This window comes from Microtus pennsylvanicus, chromosome 18, assembly GCF_037038515.1.
Source record: "Microtus pennsylvanicus isolate mMicPen1 chromosome 18, mMicPen1.hap1, whole genome shotgun sequence".
NCBI lineage: Eukaryota > Metazoa > Chordata > Mammalia > Rodentia > Cricetidae > Microtus > Microtus pennsylvanicus.
Window position 1 is genome coordinate 27,701,003 of NC_134596.1, and position 20,278 is coordinate 27,721,280.

General features: G+C 52.5%; 2 protein-coding genes and 1 non-coding gene across 5 annotated transcripts in view; 2 read left to right on the forward strand and 1 right to left on the reverse strand.

The window, feature by feature from the left end:
* Fanci (FA complementation group I) overlaps positions 1–441 on the forward strand; it is a 50,311-nt gene extending 49,870 nt beyond the window's left edge. For both annotated transcript variants that reach the window (XM_075953095.1, XM_075953096.1), the window contains one exon: positions 305–441. In XM_075953095.1, the coding sequence (XP_075809210.1) occupies positions 305–376 (72 nt within the window). In that variant the 3' untranslated portion in view covers positions 377–441. The remainder of the gene's footprint in view (positions 1–304) is intronic.
* Positions 233–18,014, reverse strand: Polg (DNA polymerase gamma, catalytic subunit). 2 transcript variants are annotated; one of them, XM_075953097.1, is made up of 23 exons: positions 17,888–18,014; positions 16,393–17,160; positions 13,772–13,967; positions 12,363–12,527; positions 12,123–12,269; positions 11,890–11,969; positions 11,031–11,213; positions 10,799–10,938; positions 10,539–10,665; positions 9,534–9,770; positions 7,938–8,058; positions 7,681–7,758; positions 7,266–7,373; positions 6,648–6,808; positions 6,001–6,054; positions 5,789–5,906; positions 5,032–5,167; positions 4,703–4,949; positions 2,534–2,656; positions 2,267–2,435; positions 1,957–2,165; positions 1,158–1,318; positions 233–693 (listed from the first exon to the last, which is right to left on the reverse strand). In XM_075953097.1, the coding sequence occupies exons 2-23, from the start codon at positions 16,998–17,000 to the stop codon at positions 632–634; spliced, it is 3,630 nt and encodes a 1,209-aa protein (XP_075809212.1). In that variant the 5' UTR covers positions 17,001–17,160; positions 17,888–18,014; the 3' UTR covers positions 233–631. The 2 variants fall into 2 exon arrangements, with proteins under 2 accessions (XP_075809212.1, XP_075809213.1); XM_075953098.1 differs by lacking the exon at positions 11,890–11,969.
* A 200-nt stretch (positions 18,015–18,214) lies between these two features.
* Positions 18,215–18,287, forward strand: Trnar-ucg (transfer RNA arginine (anticodon UCG)). The gene has a single exon. It is a non-coding gene; the product is annotated as a tRNA-Arg (tRNA).
* Positions 18,288–20,278: the final 1,991 nt, after the last annotated feature.

Consider the following 20,278-nt stretch of genomic DNA (forward strand, 5'->3'; position numbering starts at 1 on the left):
CAAATTGCAAGTTTATGTAAAATAACCTGGATTTCTGGCTTAGCAGAAAAGTTGATCCTGAATTCTTTACATCTCTCCCAGCTCCTTCTCCTTAGAAAGGTCACATGGAGCGCTGTGGCGCTAGAGTCCTCTCTCATCCTATCCTGGGATTATAGAAATGCCATTTTACTTGGGATGGAGGTATCTAAACAACCAGCTGGGAGGCAGAGGAGAAGGATGAATGATACGGGAGTCTTAGTGTTTGCTTTTATTCCCATCCGTAGGGCAGGGCAGGGTCACCCGAGCTTCTGTTCTCCCCTTCTAGGGCAGTGCACCAGCACACACAGAGCAGAACAGAGAACCAGCCAAGAAGAAAAGGAAGATATGCCTGAGTTAATGTGACCTTTGGGGCATCTGCTTCATCTGTGCCTGGCAGTACTCTTTGTCATACAGCCTGCACTGATGTCGGCGTCCTGGTCCTGAACCCACCGAATGTCCCTTTAGTCAGAAGGACTCTTCTGGGCAGGTCCTGCTACAGAAATGGCTGCCTAGGGATGGCCTTTCGCAAAAAGCACATGAAAGCCTGAGTTTAGGAACCTGCACCACTCCAGTGAAGCTCCACAGGAGCAAATAACGGAGCCTCCAGATGGAGCTAGGGTTTTTCCAAGGAGCCTTTGGTGAGTTCAATTATCTGGTAGATGTCAAGTGCTTCACCTAGAAGACAGTGGAAACTGGTTAGGATGCATCCACAACGATGACTGAGCTCAGAAAGGAAAGTATGAATATTTGGGGGAAAAAGACAGTGGGTGGGACCACTGAGACTAACTGCCAGGAATGGCAGCTTGTCTTAGTAACATTTTTAATAGAAAGTAAGTTTTCTGACCCACTCTGGCATTTTAGCACACATACTAATAATGCACTTTCACTTTGACTTATAAAATAAATCTTTAAACATTTCTGGTGTAATTCTGAAAATGGGTCAGTATAGACTTAATCTTTGAAATTCTAGCATTTTCTTCATTTACTATGAACCACTTTCTGCAACAGCTCCCTTTATGATTTGAGTATCACATTAACTTTAGAATATGGCACATATTAAACATAAATTTCTTCCCCAGGGCCCACAGTTCTAAATTACCTCCCATTCTATGTACACGAGGAACAAAGACTGTGCTCACCCTGGGGAATCCCGTATCTCCTCTCCATCCCTGTGGGGTTAGAAGGAGTCTTACAGTCCATGGTCACTTCCTTCCTGAGGCACTGGTCAATATCTACCGCACTGAAGAAGGCGACTGACTGGGGCAGGTCATTCAGACCCAGCTTGTAGGCAAACATGCACCTGCAAGAGACCCAGTCTGTGCTCACAGCCATGCACTGCTGCAAGGACAGCTCCTTGCTCCCATAGATCAGGTTTCTCCTGCTTCAATCACCCACACTTAGTAAAGGCTGTACTGCCTCCATGTTCAGCCTAACACCTCTGAGAGTGAGACACAATATTAACTACAATTAGGGACAATTAGGGACTCAACACGCTTCTCCAGTTTGGATATCAGTTATTGGAACCAAAAGGAGAAATAAGTGCTGATTTTAAATATAACCACCACCCCAAGCCCAGGGAAAGCATGGGTCACAGTGCTGAACTGTAAATTTGTTATTTACGTACTTATCAAGATCGATCGGTTCTGAGTGGCAGATCAATGTGAAATAGTAATATTGAACTCATCCATATGAACTAGGATTTTTAGTGTAAGAAAATACAATTCAACAGGCGGTGGTGGCGCATGCCTTCAATCCCAGCATTCGGGAGGCAGAGGCAGGTGGATCTCTGTGAGTTTGAGGTCAGCCTGGTCTATAAAAGCTAGTACCAGGACAGGCTTCAAAACTACAGAGAAACCCAGTCTCAAAAAACAAACAAACATAAAACAGTTCTGAGTTGACAATGCAGACCTGCTCAGTGGGCCCTACGCCCCAACATACCTGGTCAGAAGGTTGGTGATCTGCAGTGCCAGGGCAGCACGGTAGCGGTCCTCCTCCCGCACCAGGTAGCGGACCTCATCATGGATGCTAATGCAGAAGCGTCCATCAATGGCAAATTCCTCAAACAGCCACTTCATGGCCACAAGCATGAGGTGTAAGTAGTCCACGGCGGAGCTCTGTACCACCCAGTTCACACGGCTGGTCATGAACTAAGGGAGACCGTGGACATCCGTGAGGAAAGATGCACTTGCCAGTCTGCTGCAGTCCAGGGGCCCCGCCCCTTCTCTCCAAGGGTGACAAGAGAGCTCACCTCTCCCTGGATGACAGAGGGCTCCAGGGCTCTGCTGATGCAGCAGCCTAGCACTGGGGTACGTGGTGTGTCAGACATGGCAATGGTCTCCAGCTTGTTAAACATTTCTGACTCTGTGCCCCCCGTCCATGCTCGTTCAGCAGCCACCTCCCACTTCTTCCAGCGTGACCTAAGGAAACAGAACCATGAGGTCAGGCTTTGTTCGCACCTCAACGCTAAAAACTAGCCCACACCAGTCCCTGCATCTTGAACAAAGAAGGTTCTCACTTCCTTGATGCTTCTTTCCGGATCTTTCGGAGATCCTGTAGGGAAACCCAGCCATCTTCTGTCCTGTCCACAGGGAGGTTCAGCTGTCTCACCAGCCATTCCCCCTCATCTGAGAGCCGGTACCTGTGGGGAGCAGCATGTCATTCCCACTAAACAGTCTCCTCTGCGACACACCCTCCCCTAGTTTCCCAAACAGCCCCTGGTGATGCTTCTCCCCCAAGGCCAACTTCAGCAAGGAAAACAGGTTCAAGAGGCTGAATGACTTGCTAACGTCAGCAGCTAGGAAGGGGCACAACATAGAAACTCAGGCTTTTGTGTCCCCAAAGGCCTGGGCTGTATCGTGTCAGCCCAATAAAGGGTAAAAACTCAAGCCATTCCTGGTCATACTGTTCCAGGGCTTGCCTGACACTGAACTGCCCAGGGACCAACAACGGCCTTCTGTTAGTTCTGGAGACAGAAGGAGGGAAAGTACAGTGACCCCTAAAGGGGTGAAGGAACCTAGAGAAGCCAAAAACAAGATAGCCAAACCCAGCTAACTCCTACTGCCCCAGGCTCCTAAGGGTTCCAGAACCATGTCACCTATTTTATCAGGTGGGGAAGCATCAGGGCTTCTCCACAGTTTAAGGCTGCAGTTTAAATTCCTGTGATGTCTTCACTTCTACAACCAAAGCCCAACCTCCGTCCATCACTGTCTTTTTCTTGTTGTTTTGTTTTCTGAGACAGGGTTTCTCTGTACTTTGGAGCCTTCCTGGAATTGCTCTGTAGACCAGACCCACCTGGCTCCATTACTGTCTTTCTTACCACAGTACACTACCACAACATGAATCCTACCTAGACACGGTCCACCTGCTCGAAACAGTCAGATCCAGTCGCCACCACACCCTACATCAGTTCCTCAGCTTTCAGTCTTTCTCAAAGTGAGGGTGCTGACTAGTGAGTATCAAGTTGATAAAAAAAACTAGGGTTGCCGGGCAGTGGTGGCACACGCCTTTAATCCCAGCACTCGGGAGGCAGAGGCAGGCAGATCTCTGTGAGTTCGAGACCAGTCTGGTCTACAAGAGCTAGTTCCAGGACAGGCTCCAAAACCACAGAGAAACCCTGTCTCGGAAAAAAAAAAACAAAAACAAAAAAAACAAAACTAGGGTCATCTGAAACAAGGGAAACCTCAATTGAGAAAATGCCTTCATCACACTGGCCTACAGACAAGTCTGGGGTGCTTTTTTTTTTTTGAATGAATTATGTGGGGGGGGGTACAGCCCACTGTAGGTGGCCCCACCCCAGGCAGGTAGTCCCAGACTATGTCAAAACTAGGCTTAGCAAGCCACTAAACAGTATTCCTCCGTGGCCTCTTCATCCATGTCCCCCAGTGATGGAAGAAAACCTGAGAGTTGAGCTGTAAGATGAAATAAACCCTTACTTCCCCAAATTACTTTTGGTCATTGTGTTAATCATAGAAACAGAAACCTAGGGGGCTGGAGAGATGGCTCAGGTTAAGAGCACTCATCCAGAGGTCCTGAGTTCAATTCCCAGCAACCACAAGGTGGCTCACAGCCATCTATAACAGGTGGAAGGAATGCTGTACACATAATATAATACCTAACTAAGATGGTTTCCACAGTCCCCAGCTATCTCGTGGGGACACTACACAGTATACCTGCCGCTCTACTGCTACCTCTCCTCCGCACCCGAGCCTACCAAAAAGCCTGGGAAGTAGCACTGGAGGAGGAAACAGAAGGCTTCTGTCAGGACTAGCCTGCACTCTAGTTCTGCATGTTTCTCTTCCTTCATCCTGTCTCCTGTATCTGCTCACTCATGGTAGGCAGTGGCATCCCTGGGCTGGTGGTCCTGGGTTCTACAAAAAAGCAGGCTGAGCAAGCCATGGGAAGCAAGGCAGTAAGCAGCACCCCTCCATGGCCTTGACTCCTGCCTCCAGGGTCCTGCCCTGTTTGAGTTCCTGTCCTGACTTTTTTCAGTGATCAACAGTAATTGGAGATTAATTACAGCTCTGGATGACCGCCTGATGACAGTGTACAGCTTTACACTGTAAGACGACATTACACTTAAAGCTGAACCATCCTGCAGCTAAGTTTAGAGGGAGAGCACTCAAGGGAGGGTGAGAGATGGAGGAGAGAGCTGTAAAGCAGGCTAATGTTCTGGGCAAGAACTCACCTGCGGAGGCCCTTCGTGACAGCATACATCTGCTGGGCCTTCTCGGCTGCCTCCTGCCTCGTGAGCCTGTGGTTGAACTGCATGAGCAGGCGCTCAGCAAAGGACTGCCCAGCCCCATATATCCGGCCGTAGTTGAAGACTTTGGCATGCTCCCGGCTGATGCCGACGGTGGTGGCTGTCTTACTGTGGAGGTCGGTGCCCCTGCTCTTCCTGCCCTGCAGCGTCATCCAGCCAAAGGCCGTGCAGCCTGGAGAAGGGACAACAGTGAGAAGCTCAGGAATATTTGGCCCTGCCGCCCCACCCCTGCCAGAGCCACAGGTCCTGCTTACCATGCATGCCAGCGAAGTGAGCATCTCCAAGTACAGCTGCAATCCACAGTTCCTGGGAGTCCACATCAGCACCCACGAGGACATAGCCAGGTGGAGCCTGCACCATGGCTTTCAACTCACTGCCTACTCGGTCAGGCTGCAGGAAGAGTGGGGTCAGGCCCACCTAGAAGCCCAAGGCAACTTGCTACCCTGGATTCCCAAGCTCAGGGCTGACAAATCACTGGCTCTTTCCCAAAGAAAGACTAGAGAAAGGCACACAGCACTAATCCAGACTCTGTGCAGAGATGGCCCGTTGTGGGCAGGGTAGAAAATGAAGAAACCCTAAAACTGTATGCCAGCACCCCACCAACTGGGCTCATCTGAACTCAGTGATGGCTGTGGCCACTATGTCTGGCACTGTCTAGCTAGCAGCAGGCACCTAAAACACATCTGCTGAAGGATGAATGACATGGAGTCAGATTTGAGCCACAGCCCTGTACAACTTTAGTTTTCTTCCCATGTCCCTTACTAAACCAAAGGCTCTGAGGTAGTTTCCCGAGACCTAAGAGAGGAGGACAGAAGCCGGGAGCAGAGAGGACAGAAGCCAGGAGCACAGAGGACAGAAGCCAGGAGCACAGAGGACAGAAGCCGGGAGCAGAGAGGACAGAAACCGGGAGCAGAGAGGACAGAAGCCAGGAGCAGAGAGGACAGAAGCCGGGAGCAGAGAGGACGTGTACCCGAGCACAGAGGACAGACCGGGAGCAGAGAGGACGTGTACCCGAGCATTGCTGGCAGTGAGCCAAGTGGGCTCCACAGCCCGGCGGGTGATGGTGCCAGCAGTCACCACCTGGGGCAGAATGGCCCCATAGCGGCCTTCCTCATCGAAGTTAGGGTGCCTGGGATGGAGAAGCAGAGAAGTGTCAGCAGCTTGCTCTGGCCCGAAGACTCACACCACTCAGTTCTCTTCCCCACAACCTCAGTAAGCCGTACCTGGTCACGGCACGGGGCAGAGCGGACCTGGGAAGCCATACCACCATCTGGGAGCTGTAGGACAAGAAGGCGAAGCTCAGCGCAGACATGGCAGGCAGAATCCACCTCAGTGCGCTGTCACCAGCCTTTGTACCTGACCAGCTTCAGGGACACTGGGTTCCCTTGAGGCCTGGCATCAACTCTCTTCTCACTAACCTTACTCAGGTGGGCTCTGGGCCTCACAGAAGAATCTGGGAAGTGGTGAGGCTTTGAAGGCAGCTCTGACCCTCCCCCTGCTACCACGGCCTCTCTGCAGTCAGGGCACACTACCAACCCCGCACAGATGGCTGTGACTACAACCATCTGGAATACCTTTGAGATGAATTCATTTCAAACCCTAACACAGGTTACAGATAACTCCAAGGTCTTTATTGACAACCCATGGCTCCAGTAGCTAAGTTAGGAGATTGAATGGGAGCTGGGAAGTCCTACCACAGCACTCTCCATAATCAGAAAAACATGCCCAAGCTCCGTGTCACCCAACAAACAGCTAAACCTCTAAACTACAGCTGGGCTGCAACAGCGGAGAAGATGGGAGGAAAGGAGGCGTGGGGTGAAGCACCTGACAGCCACACAGACACGCCTCCTGCTACCCCACTTTGGCCTACCTGATACGTTTATGAGCATTCCTCCAAAAAGAAATCATTTTATTTATTTCCAGGGCACGGGGTCCACTGGCACCTCCTGGGCCAGCCTGCAGGGTGCCATCCTCCATCTTGGGCAGGAAATCTTTGGCAAAGGGACTTCCCACATTGTAGGTGTTACCGTCCTGTAGAGGACAAAGAAGGCAGGGTTGGTGACAGGTGGTAGACCACTAGCTGACATGGACACTAGGCCTTCCCCCAACAGAACCTAGAACCTCCAGCAAATAGGTCAATTCCCAATTTGTATCTTGCACATACATAAGAGCATACCCACACATGCTACGATAATCATACAAAAGTAGTATCAACAGCCAAGAGAAGCTACAAGATGACAGATACAATGTCAGACATCAATTCATGCATGTCCACGTCAAACTGATCCCACTGGGATGCCTCTCACCATTCAATTTTCAAAAGAAAAACGTAAGCACCAGAGATGAAACTTGCCCCAAGTCATACTCTGCTCCACTACTACTGTCAATCCCACAAAAAAGCCATCTCCTGGTCTGAGTAACCCCAGCATCCTACTCTGGGCCTTAACCACAGTGAGAACACGAGGCAGGCACAAACCAGAGCACATACCTTGTGAGGCAGCTTGAAAAACCAGCAACCAGGGATATCCACATCATTATAAGGTCCATTGCCATGGTGGTAAGTGGGCTGGCTGGTTTTGGGGACACAAGCAGCAGGCTGGGGGGGGGGGCACACACCCAGATCAGGCCCTGCTTTATTTAGCACCTGCTTTCAGCAAGGGCTGGGGGTAGGGGGAATGGGAAAAGGGCCTGAAACTGAGCAGGCAAACTGGAAAGTGACAGGAAAGCATGAGGTCATACATTTCATTTCCTCTTTGGTCTCCCTATACCTAAGGGACCAGAGGGGAGCAGGGGAGCATCTCCAAACCCAAGACCTCGTGAACTCTGGCGGGAAGGAACTATGAGCAAGGGAATTCCCAGACATCCACTACCTCCCAGAGAACCTGAACAGGTGTCTTGCTTACCAGTGTTAAGGATTGACCCAGCAATGAATTCTCCATCTTGGCCTCAGCCTCCACATCTAAGCAGCCCAGTTCTTCTGCCTGAATGGGGCCAAGAATCAGGGGTTAGAGAGGCGGCAGCTGTAGGCCTGACTCCACCAGCCCTTTCCTCAAGGGAACTCAGACCAGATCAGTCCAGTCTAAGATGAGCAACGCGGCAGCTCCCACACAAAAGGTACCCCATTTCCTAGGAAAACAGCAGGCCGAGAGCACAACCTCACCGTCTGCCACATGGCACTACTGTCGGAGACTAAGAACTCCTCCGCCAGCTCCGCCTCCTGAGTCTGCAACTGCTGCTTCCCCTGTTCAAGACAGTGCTTCTTGTACAAGGCCTCGATGGCTCTGGGCGGAGAAAAACAACTGCTGGTTACTGGTGCCTGCTCAGGCCAGGCAGCTTGCTGGGGTGTTGTGTGGCTCAGTCCCTTTCTTTACATCTCACATCAGCTCTGAGGGAGGAGACAGCAATTTCCCTGGATTTTAAACACAACGACCAACCCAAATGACTTAGCACTCTGACAGTCTGGGGTGCAGTAACTGGCCTGACTCAAGTTCCAGCGCCTCTGTGCTTGAGAATTCTGGAAACAAAGCAGCAGGGAAAACCAAGACTGAGGCTTCCCCCGTGGGTTCAGCAGAACAAGGCCACCTCGGTCCCTTCCACCTGAAAAGCCTGACTAGTGACCCCAGCTGTCCTGTGGAACCAGGACTCGGGCCATTTAAATACCTTGACCTCTCCTTAACACTTGCTAGCCCAAAGTTCAGGGTTTGTGGCCTCAAACAGGGCACCCAGCTTCTCCAGGCCCTTGTTAGTTATAAATGTGGATACCAGGCCTGGAAGACACTTGCCTCCTGTGCACGAGGGCAGATTTCAATCTCCAGTACCATGAAATTAAAAAATTAAAACTAAAAAAATAAATAAAGCCCGTGTGCTAACTCATACCTATAATTCTAGCAGTTGAAAAGCTGAGGCAAGGGGCTGGAGAGTTGGCTCAGTGGTTAAGAGCACTCTCTGAACCCGCTGCTCTTCCAGAGGACAAAGGTTCAGTTCCTAGCACACACATGGTCCAGTTTCAGGGGATCTGACACCCTTTTCTGACCTCTGCCATGTACCAGGCATACATGTGGTACGCAGACAAACAGTTATATAAGTAAAAATAAAAATAGTAGGGCTGGAGAGATGGCTCAGAGGTTAAGAGCACTAGCGGCTCTTCCAGAGGTCTTGAGTTTAATTCCCAGCAACCACATGGTGGCTCACAACCATCTATAACGAGATCTGGTGCCTCTTCTGGTGTATATATGTTAACAGAACATTGTATGCATAATAAATAAATCTAAAAAAAAATAGTAATGATAATTTAAAAAAAAAAAAAAAGCTGAGGCTAGATTGCCTAGTGAATTCCAGGCTAGCCTAGGCTTCAGAGTAAAACCTTGTCTAGTGAATTCCAGGCTAGCCTAGGTTTCAGAGTGAAACTTTGTCTCAAAAACAAATAGATAAATAAATAGAAGTAAAACTCTTTTCCCATGGAGCTGCTTAGATGCCTGCAGAATGCTCAGTAACACACTGTCTGGTACATAAAGAACACCCAAGGAAAACAGCGAGCCTATCCCTTCCCAGCCACATCCAAACCCTCCCTCTGTGTTACTGTGAAAGCAGCTGTGCAGCTGGGCCTCGACAGCGAGGCTGAGGTCCTGAGGGTCAGAGGACCCACGGGAGAAAGAACTAGAACCCAGACACCTGACCCACAGCACTTCCCACCAGCTGGAGCTAATCTTGGGTACTCTAGTACAGGAAGCTACTGGATCCAGAACCTGAATCTTACCTGTAGGGGCAGGCTAGCCCAGCTGACTCTCCAGTGGAGCTCAAGGGCAGCTCAGCCAGATTATCCCGCCGCCCAGGCACCAGGTAGCCCCAGCCATGGGTGTCAGAGTAGTGTAGAGGAAAACCATCCCAGGTCAGTGCCATGAGCTTAGGAGTGACCCGCATCTGCAGGCTGAGGAGGCTGGGGCCTGGAGTCCATGCAGGGTCATCTAGCCGAGGGCAGAGCTTCCGGTACCACCTATTCCCCCAACAGGGAAAAAAAAAAGTGTCCCACTAAGGAGTAAAGAAGGATCTCTCTTCCATGATGTGCCCTACCCACCTTCCAAGGTCTCCAGGCTTTCTGGTGACTTTCCTTTGGGAGGCTTTGAACCTACTTGGTATCTCCTAGACTTATTCAAGCTATCTCAGAAGGCAAACCCCATGTGTCTCATTGGCATCCTCCAGCCAAAGCTCCTTTCCAGGCTCAATGCAATCTCTAAGCAGAAGAACAGCTCTTTCTTCCTACCCACAAGAACTCCTGCTGTTGCAGACACACAATTCTGAGACCAAAGTGAGGCTAGCACACATACCCAAGGCATCTGCATTCAGGGTCACATAAGTACTATGAGGCCACACCACTGCTTGCTATGGCTGCTCTTTTTCTCACCTCTGCCTCTAAGACACCAGCAAAGGGCACCTCCACAAGGAAATTGCCTCTTATTTCCACAGGCCCAAGAGAACGGCCTCTAAACTAGACAGACGCTCTAAGTCTCATCACAGTCAGTGGCACTGGCTGTTCTGCACACCTGCTGCCCCTAGGACGGAGATGAGCTACCTGCAGCTACCACAGGGAGCATATACACGGCAGGGGCTCAATGCACTGTGCTGACTGTGTCCAGAAAGCCACTGGGGTCAGAGTAAACACAACTGAGCAGAAATGGAAGGTGGAATGATGCTGAGGCCAAACAGGGAGCGCCCTGACAATCATGCAAGACAGCCTCTGTATGCTGGAGAGAACGAGTCTTACGCAGGGTGTCCAGGAAGGTGCTGGGGTCGCTTAGGCAGGACGTCTGTGGTGTTCTTCAGCTGCTGTAAACGGGTGCGGGCCACTACATCTTGCTGAAGCTCCTCCTCCTCACTGGGTGGTCCAGGATCTGTGCCAGTCAGGAGGTAAGGACCAGAAGGGACTCACAGGTCAAAGACTACAGTAACCCCTTCCAAGGACACCCTGGGTCCTAGGACTGTCCCAGAGATCACCCTGTCCCATCTCCCACCTAAGTTTCCTACCTTCCTGATCTGTAGGCTCCCCAAAGGGCCCAGCTCCCTCGATGGGCAAACGTGAAGCTAGCTTCTTCACCTTCGGCTTTTTTTGCTTAAACTCCTGCAAATCCCACTCTAGGTCCCAGAGCCAAGGGTCTTCTTTGTACCTGCAGAGCCAGTCCACCAGGCAAGGGTTAAGGCTGAACTAAATCCAGGCCTCCTGCCTGCCCGTCCCCTGCCTGGCCCAGGACCCGACTACCTCTGTCCTGAGTGCAGCTGGCAGGCATCATTAGCCAGATCCATCAGCGACTTCTTCATCTCCCGCTGGAGCTCCTCATATGTGCTCTGTGCCTCCGCCAGGTAGCGCTCCCAGTTCTGGTTGACAGGCAGGTAGGAGACACCCATCTCCAGCATGCCAGCCAGAGTCACTGGGTGGGGGCACCTTGGGGACAGAAACCAAGGGCTTCCATAAATGACCACAAAAGACAAGGCTTGGGCCCAATTCATAAGACAATTTGACAAGCTCAACCCAGCCAGCTTTGTGGCAAAGCTCTAAAATCAGACAGGTTTGCACCCAGCTTTACTGCTACCCAGCCTGCATCGGTCACCTGACTTCTCTGGGCCTCAGTCCCTTTACCTGTACCATGAAAATAACGTCCCCTTTTCAGGGGCGGTATGAAAATGATAGGGGAAAAAAAAGAATGACAAGCCCGCGTCAGGCACTGTGACTATCCCACACACGCCAATGACGGCCTATGACCCCACAACCAGGAGAACAGTACATCTGTATGGATTTCTCGATGAAAACAGAGGCTCACAGAAACCAGGTTACTTGTCTAAAGTCAGTGAGGATACAGCCGCCAAGGTTTGAGTCTTGGGTGAATAACATCACCATGACTACATCATCAGACTGACTCACTAAAAAACAGACAGGGAATTGGGACCACACATGAGACGAGCCCCTAGGACTCCAGAAACCCAGAGTCCAGGGCCCTAATGGCTACCACTGAACGAAGGGCTCCATTCTGCCAGCCTACAGAGCTAAGTGACCAGCCCGATTCCAGTGGGATTGGTCAGGACCTCCCCACACCCAGGGAGTTCACCTGGCTCTCCCTCACCTCTCCAAGAAGAGTGGCAGCTGCTGCTGGAAAACCTCATAGGTGGCCCACACATCACGGGCACAGTACTGCATCAGATCCTAGCACAAGGTGACAGGAACTTGTTGGGAGGTGGGACAAGCACCTAGTGCCACTGTCACGTCTCAGGGGCAGACCCAGCAGCTGTATCTCCCCAAGTTCAGCTGCTGGTCAGTCAGAGCCCATGTACCTGGAGCTCTGTGCCAACACCATACCTGGAAGTTCTCCCGGATATCTGTCATGGTGCCCTTGATAAACAGTTCCCGAGGCTCCTTCTCGAGGGGAGGCCCCCCCACATAAAGGCTGTGCACATCTGCAAGATTGTTGGCACTGCTGATGTTCATCCAGTCCCAAGATGAGATCTGAGAGACCAAAGGGAGGTCAGCTTGGCTTCAGCCCAGCAAGCACACCAGAGACCTCAGCACCTCTCAGGGCGGTCCCAAGCGCACTCTCACCTCTGGGCCACTGGCTTTCCTCTGAGACTTCTGACTTCGATGTGTGGGGTGCCGGGTCTTGTGCTTGCCCTGCTTGGCTGCCATCCACAGACTGCGCTGGAAGCTGCTCAGCCCGGAGATGGCCATATGCATGCTCATAGTGTCCAGAAAGCGCATGCGGGAGCCCTGAAGGGAGGGCGGGAGAGGAGAGGCTGCAACAGAGGCGCTAGCTGCCCACTGCTTCAGTGATGTTGATCCCAGCCCCATATTAACTCTTAATCCAATACAAAACACAGAAGTTCCGTGCTTGTCCCAACACCTGCAAGAGACCCCCCAAACTCCTGAATGTGCAGAACTGGCTCAGTTCAAATACACAAGCGCATCCTCCCAGATTCCAGCAACAACTCTGGGCAGCTCAGGGGAAAGGAGCTAAACAAGACCTTCAAAGCTATGCGCCAGGCTCCAGCTCTGGTCCTGGCCCCTCACAAGTTAACAAGGCTGTGCCTTAGGGCCCTAAATGCCAGGCTAAGGGTGCTGCCAGGGTACTTCCTTGCCCTGCCCGTCACCTCAGCCTGTTATGAAGATTCAAAGAAAAAGTGTTTTACAATCTAAGAACTATCACTACCGCACACCAGGCATTTCTACTAGTCTGACACATGTGTTAGTCAAACTCTCCTAAAGGTGCATCGAGGGAGCTCCTGTACAGAAAAAAAACAAAACAACAACAGCAACAAAACCCCCTGAGGCTTAGAGATGTTAAGGAGATCACACTGAGCACTAATGAATGGGGCAGGCTGTGGCCCAGGCTCTGACTCGGAGCCCTCAAAAGCTCTAAAATGCCACAAAAAGAGCCATTTTTATTCTGGAACAACTTCTAGTCCTATGCCAAAACACTGAGATGGAACTCCCTCCACCGTTTAGGGAAGAGACGGGTCATCTGCCTCAACAGTCTCAGACACCACACTAAACAGTTTCAGCTCTGTTCTGGGGAGTCAGCAGCTGGCCAACGGAAGTCCCTGCGGATGCTGCAAAGCAGGAGGAAACGGTCGTCAAGAAAGCAATGCTTGGGGCTGGAGAGATGGCTCAGGGGTTAAGAGGACTGACTGCTCTTCCAGAGGACTAGGGTTCAATTCCCAGCATCCACATGGCAGCACACAACTGTCTATAACTCCAGTTTCAGGGGACCCAACACCCACAGCAAAACACCAATGCAAGCTGGGTGGTGGTGGTGCACACCTTTAACTCTAGCACTTGGGAGGCAGAGACAGGCGGATCTCTGGGAGTTTGAGGTCAGCCTGGTCTGCAGAGTGAGTTCCGGGACAGCCAAGGCTACACTGAGAAACCCTGTCCTGAAAAGCCAAAACCCTTAGCAAAGGAGACAGGGCTCTGAGACCAACTTGTGCCAAAGCCTGCCATTCCCACAACCTTACCTGAATCAGATACTGCTCCCTGATATGGGCTCGGTCATAGGAAACATTGTGCCCCACCACTAACTGTTCCTGCCAGTTCTGCTGGGTGGAGCTGCAGGCACTGGCAGAGATGTCCAAGGGGATTAGGTCAGCCGGCGATAGCTGGCTGGTCCAAGAGTAACGCTCTTCCACCAGCCGCCGGCTGCACCAGGAATACCTGAAGGAGACAAGTGGGCAGCTTTACCATGAAGGAGAAGACTTCTGTTCCACACCACCCACGGCATGCCAGATCCCCAAGGGGTGCGACTCACTCACACAAGTCAGGGATTACTGGGGAGAGAAGTTAGAAAGCTTCTTTACTATCCAATCCCACAGACTAACAAGACACTAGATGCTACGGTAGCAGCTGCCATGTGCAGCTAGGCATGCAGGCCCAGGCTGAGTCTGCAGCTAGCTCTAAGGCCTTCATGGGTCTTTAAGCACAGAACAGCCAGTGTTACGAGTGCTAATGAAGGAGAGAGTGGCGATATAACCCAGAGTGAAGAACTTTTTAGCTGAAAATGGCAGAAAAGAAAAACAATGGCACATGCTGAAGACACACACAGGGTAAGACATTCACCGGCTGCACAGATTCTGAAGGAAAAAAACAAATCACGCACTCTCCAGGACCAACACCCTGGGTGAGATGCCACGGAGCACACCACGATGAGAGAACGTATGTGCATGTGCAGAGTGGGTGTGGAAGAGACAAAGATGAGCGCTGGTTTGGGTTTTTTTTGGGGGGGGGCGCTGACACTAACTCGGAGATGGTTAGTCAGCTCCAGATCCCAAGGCAAAGTGGGAGAATGGCCACTGACAAAAGCCTGCCAAGAGCCACCACTGTTCCAAAGGCCGAGGCCACTCAGGAGACAACACAGCTCTGACGGTGCTTCCTACAACCTTTGGGGAAGACAGGCGCCATCTGCAAAACTAGCTGCTGTAAAGCCGGCAAAGTCTAAGGCCCACTCCACGGCAGGACTACATAAGGCACTCAAGCTGGAATCCTTCCTCTTTCACCCCGGCTGATCAAAGTCCTCTGAAACAACAGAAGCCAACTACTCAAAGCTATAAGGATGACAAGGACTTCAGTTAGCAAAAGCCATACTGGTGTCTAGACTCAGGCCTGCAGCTGTTCGTGAAGCCATCTTATTACAAACTTATTTGTGATTTAACAAAATAGAAAAAAGAGGCGGGGGGAGTCAAAATTAGAGGAGCTGGAACCCATGCTATCAATACTAAACTCCTTGGACTCTCAAATGACAAAGGCCTGGGTGGTATCCCTTCATGTAGATAATTCCCTTACCAAAAGCCTTTAGGAAGCTACCTTCTGGAAGACTCCTCCAAGTGTGAGCTGGTCAGGCTATAAACCGTGGAGCACAGCTGCCAGATTCAATGTGGACAGCTCGTGAGGCACCAGCCACAACTGCGATAGTCAGACCACCAGGAGGAAGGTCTCTGCCTGAGGCCTTCACTAAGCAAGGCCCCCAGCACCACTGGTCAAATGGAATGAGAATGAAGGCAAAGTGGGAAGGAGAAGAGAAAGAAGTGAGGAAGGCGGAGGAAGAGGAAGAGAGACTTGACTTGTCCAAAAGTGACCAACTGTCCAAAAAACCTGACTGTCACTGGTTTCCTTCCAGCTAGCAAAGCCGACTTTATCTTTCCACCTGATGGCTGGCGCCCCCTTGACTCTGGCCATCGGGTGACATAAGCACTGAGGATCGGATCATGACTTCCACTACATCAAGGCAAAGTCATCTAAACGTGCTCCCCAGCCACTGATGCCTACCTTATCTATCTAGCCATGCTTTCACCACTTTCAACTGCACACACAACATTTCGCAGCTTTCTTTACAAAGATGTAGCCTCCAATAGGAATAAAGAAACTGCCAACTTTGTTGCTGGCCATGCCTGAAAGCCTTAAGGCTGTAAAGAGTATCTTACTCCTGGAACGAAGAATAAAGAAAAGGGGAGAGACAGCACCGCCATCATTGCTTGGAAAAGAAACGTGGGTAGCATTTAGAAAATTATTTAGAAAGAAAAGAGAGACTGGATATTCCTGTTTGGGATCAAACCGTCTACCTGTAAGGAAGCTGTATGTCTCAGCTGGGGGCGGTCAAGACTAGGCCACCTCCAAGCTCATTTGGAAAGGTTGACTGAACAGGATTTGGTCTGGCATTTCTGGAATACACTGGGGATGCTGAGCATTTTAAACTGCCCAGGACAATCCTACCGAAAAACATCTTCCTGTCCAAAATAACCATCGGCATCCCCAAATCCAAATACTTTTCAGACTGACTTGTCACAGAAGCTCCTAGGGGTCAGGGGTTGAAGCACAAACTCGTGGTCATCTTAAACGGTCTCTTTGTCTCAAACACAACACCGATTCTCTGCATGACCCCTGACCCTCGCTTGGGCGTTGTCCAGAGCCTGTGTATCTTTCCACCACAGTGAGCCCCACAAAAGCAGGATTAAGGGGTTTAGCTCACCACGCCAGCAGTCCTTAAATGAGCACACAGCAGGAACTCAGAAACTGTTCGCTGAACCAAACCATTTAGCTGGGCCCCCTATAAATGATAGGTCCATGTTCCTAAATCTCCACTTACCAGGCCGAGGGGGATATGGCCACCGCCAAAGTGGGGCAGGTTCCCTCTGCCAAGCAGACCTCCACGTCGAACACCAGGGCCCGCTCCTCGGGGATGGCCACGGGTTCGGCCTCCCCCTCGGGGCCGTACCGGGTCCAGCCCTCCGCCCAGGCCCAGCTCTTGGGCTGGGGCGGCAATTGGGCCTCTAATAATGAGGCGGCCGCCTCCAAGTAAGGCAGGCTCTGCTTCTGGGCCAGGAGGCGGAAGTGCTGGTCCAGGTTGCCCCCGTAGAGCCGGGGCAGGCGCAGCTGCACGTCCGGCAAGGGCGTGGCCGGCTGCCCCCAGAGCCCGTGCTTCTGCAGGTGCCTGATGCTGCGCTGCACCGCGGCCTCGTCGGGCCTCTCCCCTCCGCACCCGAAGATTTGCTCGTGCAGCCCTCTCGACAGCATCTGGATGAGCAAAGGGTTGAGCCGCAGCTGCCCGTCCTCCGAAGAGGGCACTTGCGACCGCGGCGGCCCGTCGCTGGGGACGGGGTCGAGGACGGAGCTGGAGACCCTGCGTCCGGTTGCTGGAACTGGTCCCGAGCCCATCCTGCTGCTCGCCACCTTCTTCCAGAGCAGGCGGCTCATGGTGGGTGCAGGGAGCCCCCCGCTGTGGGTCGGGACTCCTGGCCTTGGGCTCCAGCTTGACTGCTTTTACTGGCCGAAAGACTCAGAGAGAGAAGCGTCCCCTCTCTGTGTTCCTGGCAGTGAAATGGGTCTCACCATGCCTGCCTTCCTCACACAAATCCTAAAGGAGACAGATGACAGAGTGTTATTACAAGTGTCTTGTCTTGTACCCACGGCTTATCACTCGTGAGACATTAGCCGCCTGCCAAGCACGCTCTCCGCTTGCTTGATCTTAGCCAAAAGGCCAGAGGGGTGTAGGTGCGTTTTCTGCTACGCCTCCAACAACCTTAAGAAATGGCACTGCCCCTCCGGCGGGAAGAGCCACACAGGCTCATCAGTGGACATGGAGGAGCCGCCGGAGATGCTGGACTAGGGAGACGCAGACCAGAGTCGCGGCTCTCCAACTGCGTGACCTTGGGCAAGCAAGCTCTTTAGGTCCCGACCTCCTCTGGAAAACGGGGTTAAGGTCTCCAGAAGTCACGGGGCAAAGCTGCCGGGAGTGACAGAGGGCGCAATCCTCGCGCCGCCCAGGCCCCAGCTGGCGCTCGGCAGACAGAAGCCGCCAGCCCCAAACCGACGGCGGCTCGAGGGCCTAGCGGCCGGCTTCGAACCCGCCGGACGGGCCACAGCCCCGCCGTCCCCTGCCACCCCCGAGCTGGCCCAGGGCGCCCTGCTCGGGGCGTCGGCGGCCACCCCCGCGCGTCGGGACACCGGGGAAGTCGTTGCAGCCGCCGCCGCTGAGGCGCGCTGGGACCGGACGCCGCCCTGCTCCGGGCCGCGTCCCCTGGCTGGAGACCGAGCAGCCGCGCCGCCTCGCCCGGCCTCCCCCTGCCGAACCCGCCGGAAACCTCGCTCTGCTCCGCGCCTCTCGTCCTGCGGCCGCCCCACGGCCCTAGTGACGACGCGGCGTCCGCGGCGAGCGGCCCACGCAGCCTCCGAGTGGCGTGTGGTCTCGTCGGCAGCCGCAACTGGCCGAGTGCGCGAGCGAGGTCCCGCGGCTACCCAGAGGCAGGCGGGAGACTCCCCAGGTGCCCAATCAGAGCGCGGCCAATGGAGCCGCCCGCCCGCGGGGGTGGGAGAGGGACTTCCGGGCGCCTCCCCTCCGCCTGGAGAAGATGGAGCGGTCTGAAGTGGTTTTAATGCTTTAGGCTACATAGAAGAAAAGGCTTGCTGGCGGCCGCGTGGCCTAATGGATAAGGCGTCTGACTTCGGATCAGAAGATTGCAGGTTCGAGTCCTGCCGCGGTCGGGGGGTTGCTCTTATTTTACCAATTATCATCTTCACTAATTATTTTAGAAATTTGGCCAAGCGACTGTAGTGGGCATGACCAACTTCCGCCCTACTCCAAAATCTGGGAACTCTGAATATGAATTGACAACTGTGAGGGCGGGACGCCTTAAGAAAATGTGGGACCGCCTTTCTCAACTGTGGCCGCGGTGGAGAGTCCTGGCCAGGTGGAGAGTGGAACGGAGCACGTGCCTTCCGACAGCGATGACCCAGCACGATGTGGCGCCCCCTATCCCAGGTGATGATGATGATGGTGATGATGACCTGTGATTGTGCCCACCGGGAGCAGTAGTCCCGTCCCGGGCACAGCTGACGAGCATCCCTCCCCGAGATCTGCCAATCTCCGCGGCCAGAGCCTGAAGCTCTAGGGGTTTCTGCGCCCTTCTCTCAGCCGGCGATCAGCGGCGTAGGGTCCCGCGAAGGGAGAACCCGGGCATTTGAGTCAAGAGCCCCAGATGAGGAAAGAAAGTGTGGAGCAGCGGGACTGACTACTTAGAGTTAAAGCACTCCGCGGAAAGGATCAGAGATGAAAACAGAGTAGGGATCACGTGACCAGGGTCTTAGACTTTTTCCAAGAGACTCTCTCTACCTGCTCTTCTGTCACCGGCAGGGGCAAGAAGTCTTGGCCAACACCCTTGCATAGATCCCTTCTCTCTCTCTCTCTCTCTCTCTCTCTCTCTCTCTCTCTCTCTCTCTCTCTCTCTCTCTCTCCTCTCCTCTCCTCTCCTCTCCTTTCTCTCTCCCCTCTCCCCTCTCTTTCTCTATCATTATTTTTTTTTCCCTAAACGATGAGGTCTCACCCTGTATGCAGCCTAAGCTGATTCGGAACTTACTTTCGTCGTCCTGGCTGCCCTCCTGCCTCAGCGCTGGGACTGGCTTCCTCTTGCTTTCCGGTTGAAAGAGTTACACATTTTTCTAGTTGTACTTAGTAGACACAAAGTGGTTGTTTGTTATCAGTTCTGGAGACACACACAAATACAATAAACCAGAAAGTCCTTATTTTATGCTTTTTCTTGTTTTTACATAACTGCACATGTGATGCTTCTATAAAGTGACAAAGGCCCTTAATAAACCAGGGAGTCCCTGGGAGCGGAGGGGGGCGGGGTGGATTTTCAATTCATACAGTCTCCTGCTGAAACGATTATGCGTCATCTGAGCGCTTAGCTGCTGCGGTGTTAGCCATACCTGCTGCTTCTTCTCAATGGCGATCGCAGACTTTTCGTAGCATGTTACACTTGCTGCAGATTCTTCAAAACTTTGCTTACAGCTGTTGGTGCAGAGCTTCCAACAGCAGCGGTTGTAGGGAAGTGTCTAAAACCTGTGCTTTAATAGAGCAACAAAACACACCTAAAGGCGGGAAGGTGGTGGCGCCTGCCTTTAATCTCAACATTCGGGAGGCAGAGGCGGGTGGATCTCTGAGTTCGAGGCCAGCCTGGACTACGACGTGAGTTCCAGGACAGCTAGAGCTAAACAGCCAAACCCTGTCTTGGAAACACACACACAAGGGTTAAGTTTGTCAGGAAGTGGTGACCCACATCTTCAATCCATCAGATCTCTGAGTGTGAACCCTCAGCCCGGGCTGAGGGAATAGCAGGGGGTGAAGAATATAACAGGCCTTGCAATCATGAGCATCTATCTCCAACACCCGCATAGCATAAAAAACCTAGTGTGGGGGTTGCTGGGTCCCAGAAGGCCACAGAAGCCTGCCAACGTGATCTAATCAGCAAGCTCTGAGTCCCAGCGAAAGACCTGGTTTTCAAAAGCAAGATAAACAGGTCCTGAGAAATAACGCCCAAGGTTGACCTCTGCCCCCACGTACAGATACGGTTGACATCTGACCCACACCCACAAAGAAACAAACACCCTATCAACTGCTTGCTCTCTCCAGCCCCAGGCACACGTTAACTGGTCCATCTCTGCAGCCTGCAGTGCCTGCCCTCTGTGTGTGTGCA

Coding starts and splice junctions, on each gene's coding strand:
- Polg (XM_075953097.1), bottom strand. CDS start 17,000: ATGAGCCGCCTGCTCTGGAAGAAGGTGGCGAGCAGCAGGATGGGCTCG. Junction 5,168..5,788: donor TCACTGCCAGCAATGCTCGG/GTACACGTCCTC, acceptor CTCTTCCTGCAG/CCTGACCGAGTAGGCAGTGA. Junction 694..1,157: donor GAGATACGGGATTCCCCAGG/GTGAGCACAGTC, acceptor ACTGTCTTCTAG/GTGAAGCACTTGACATCTAC.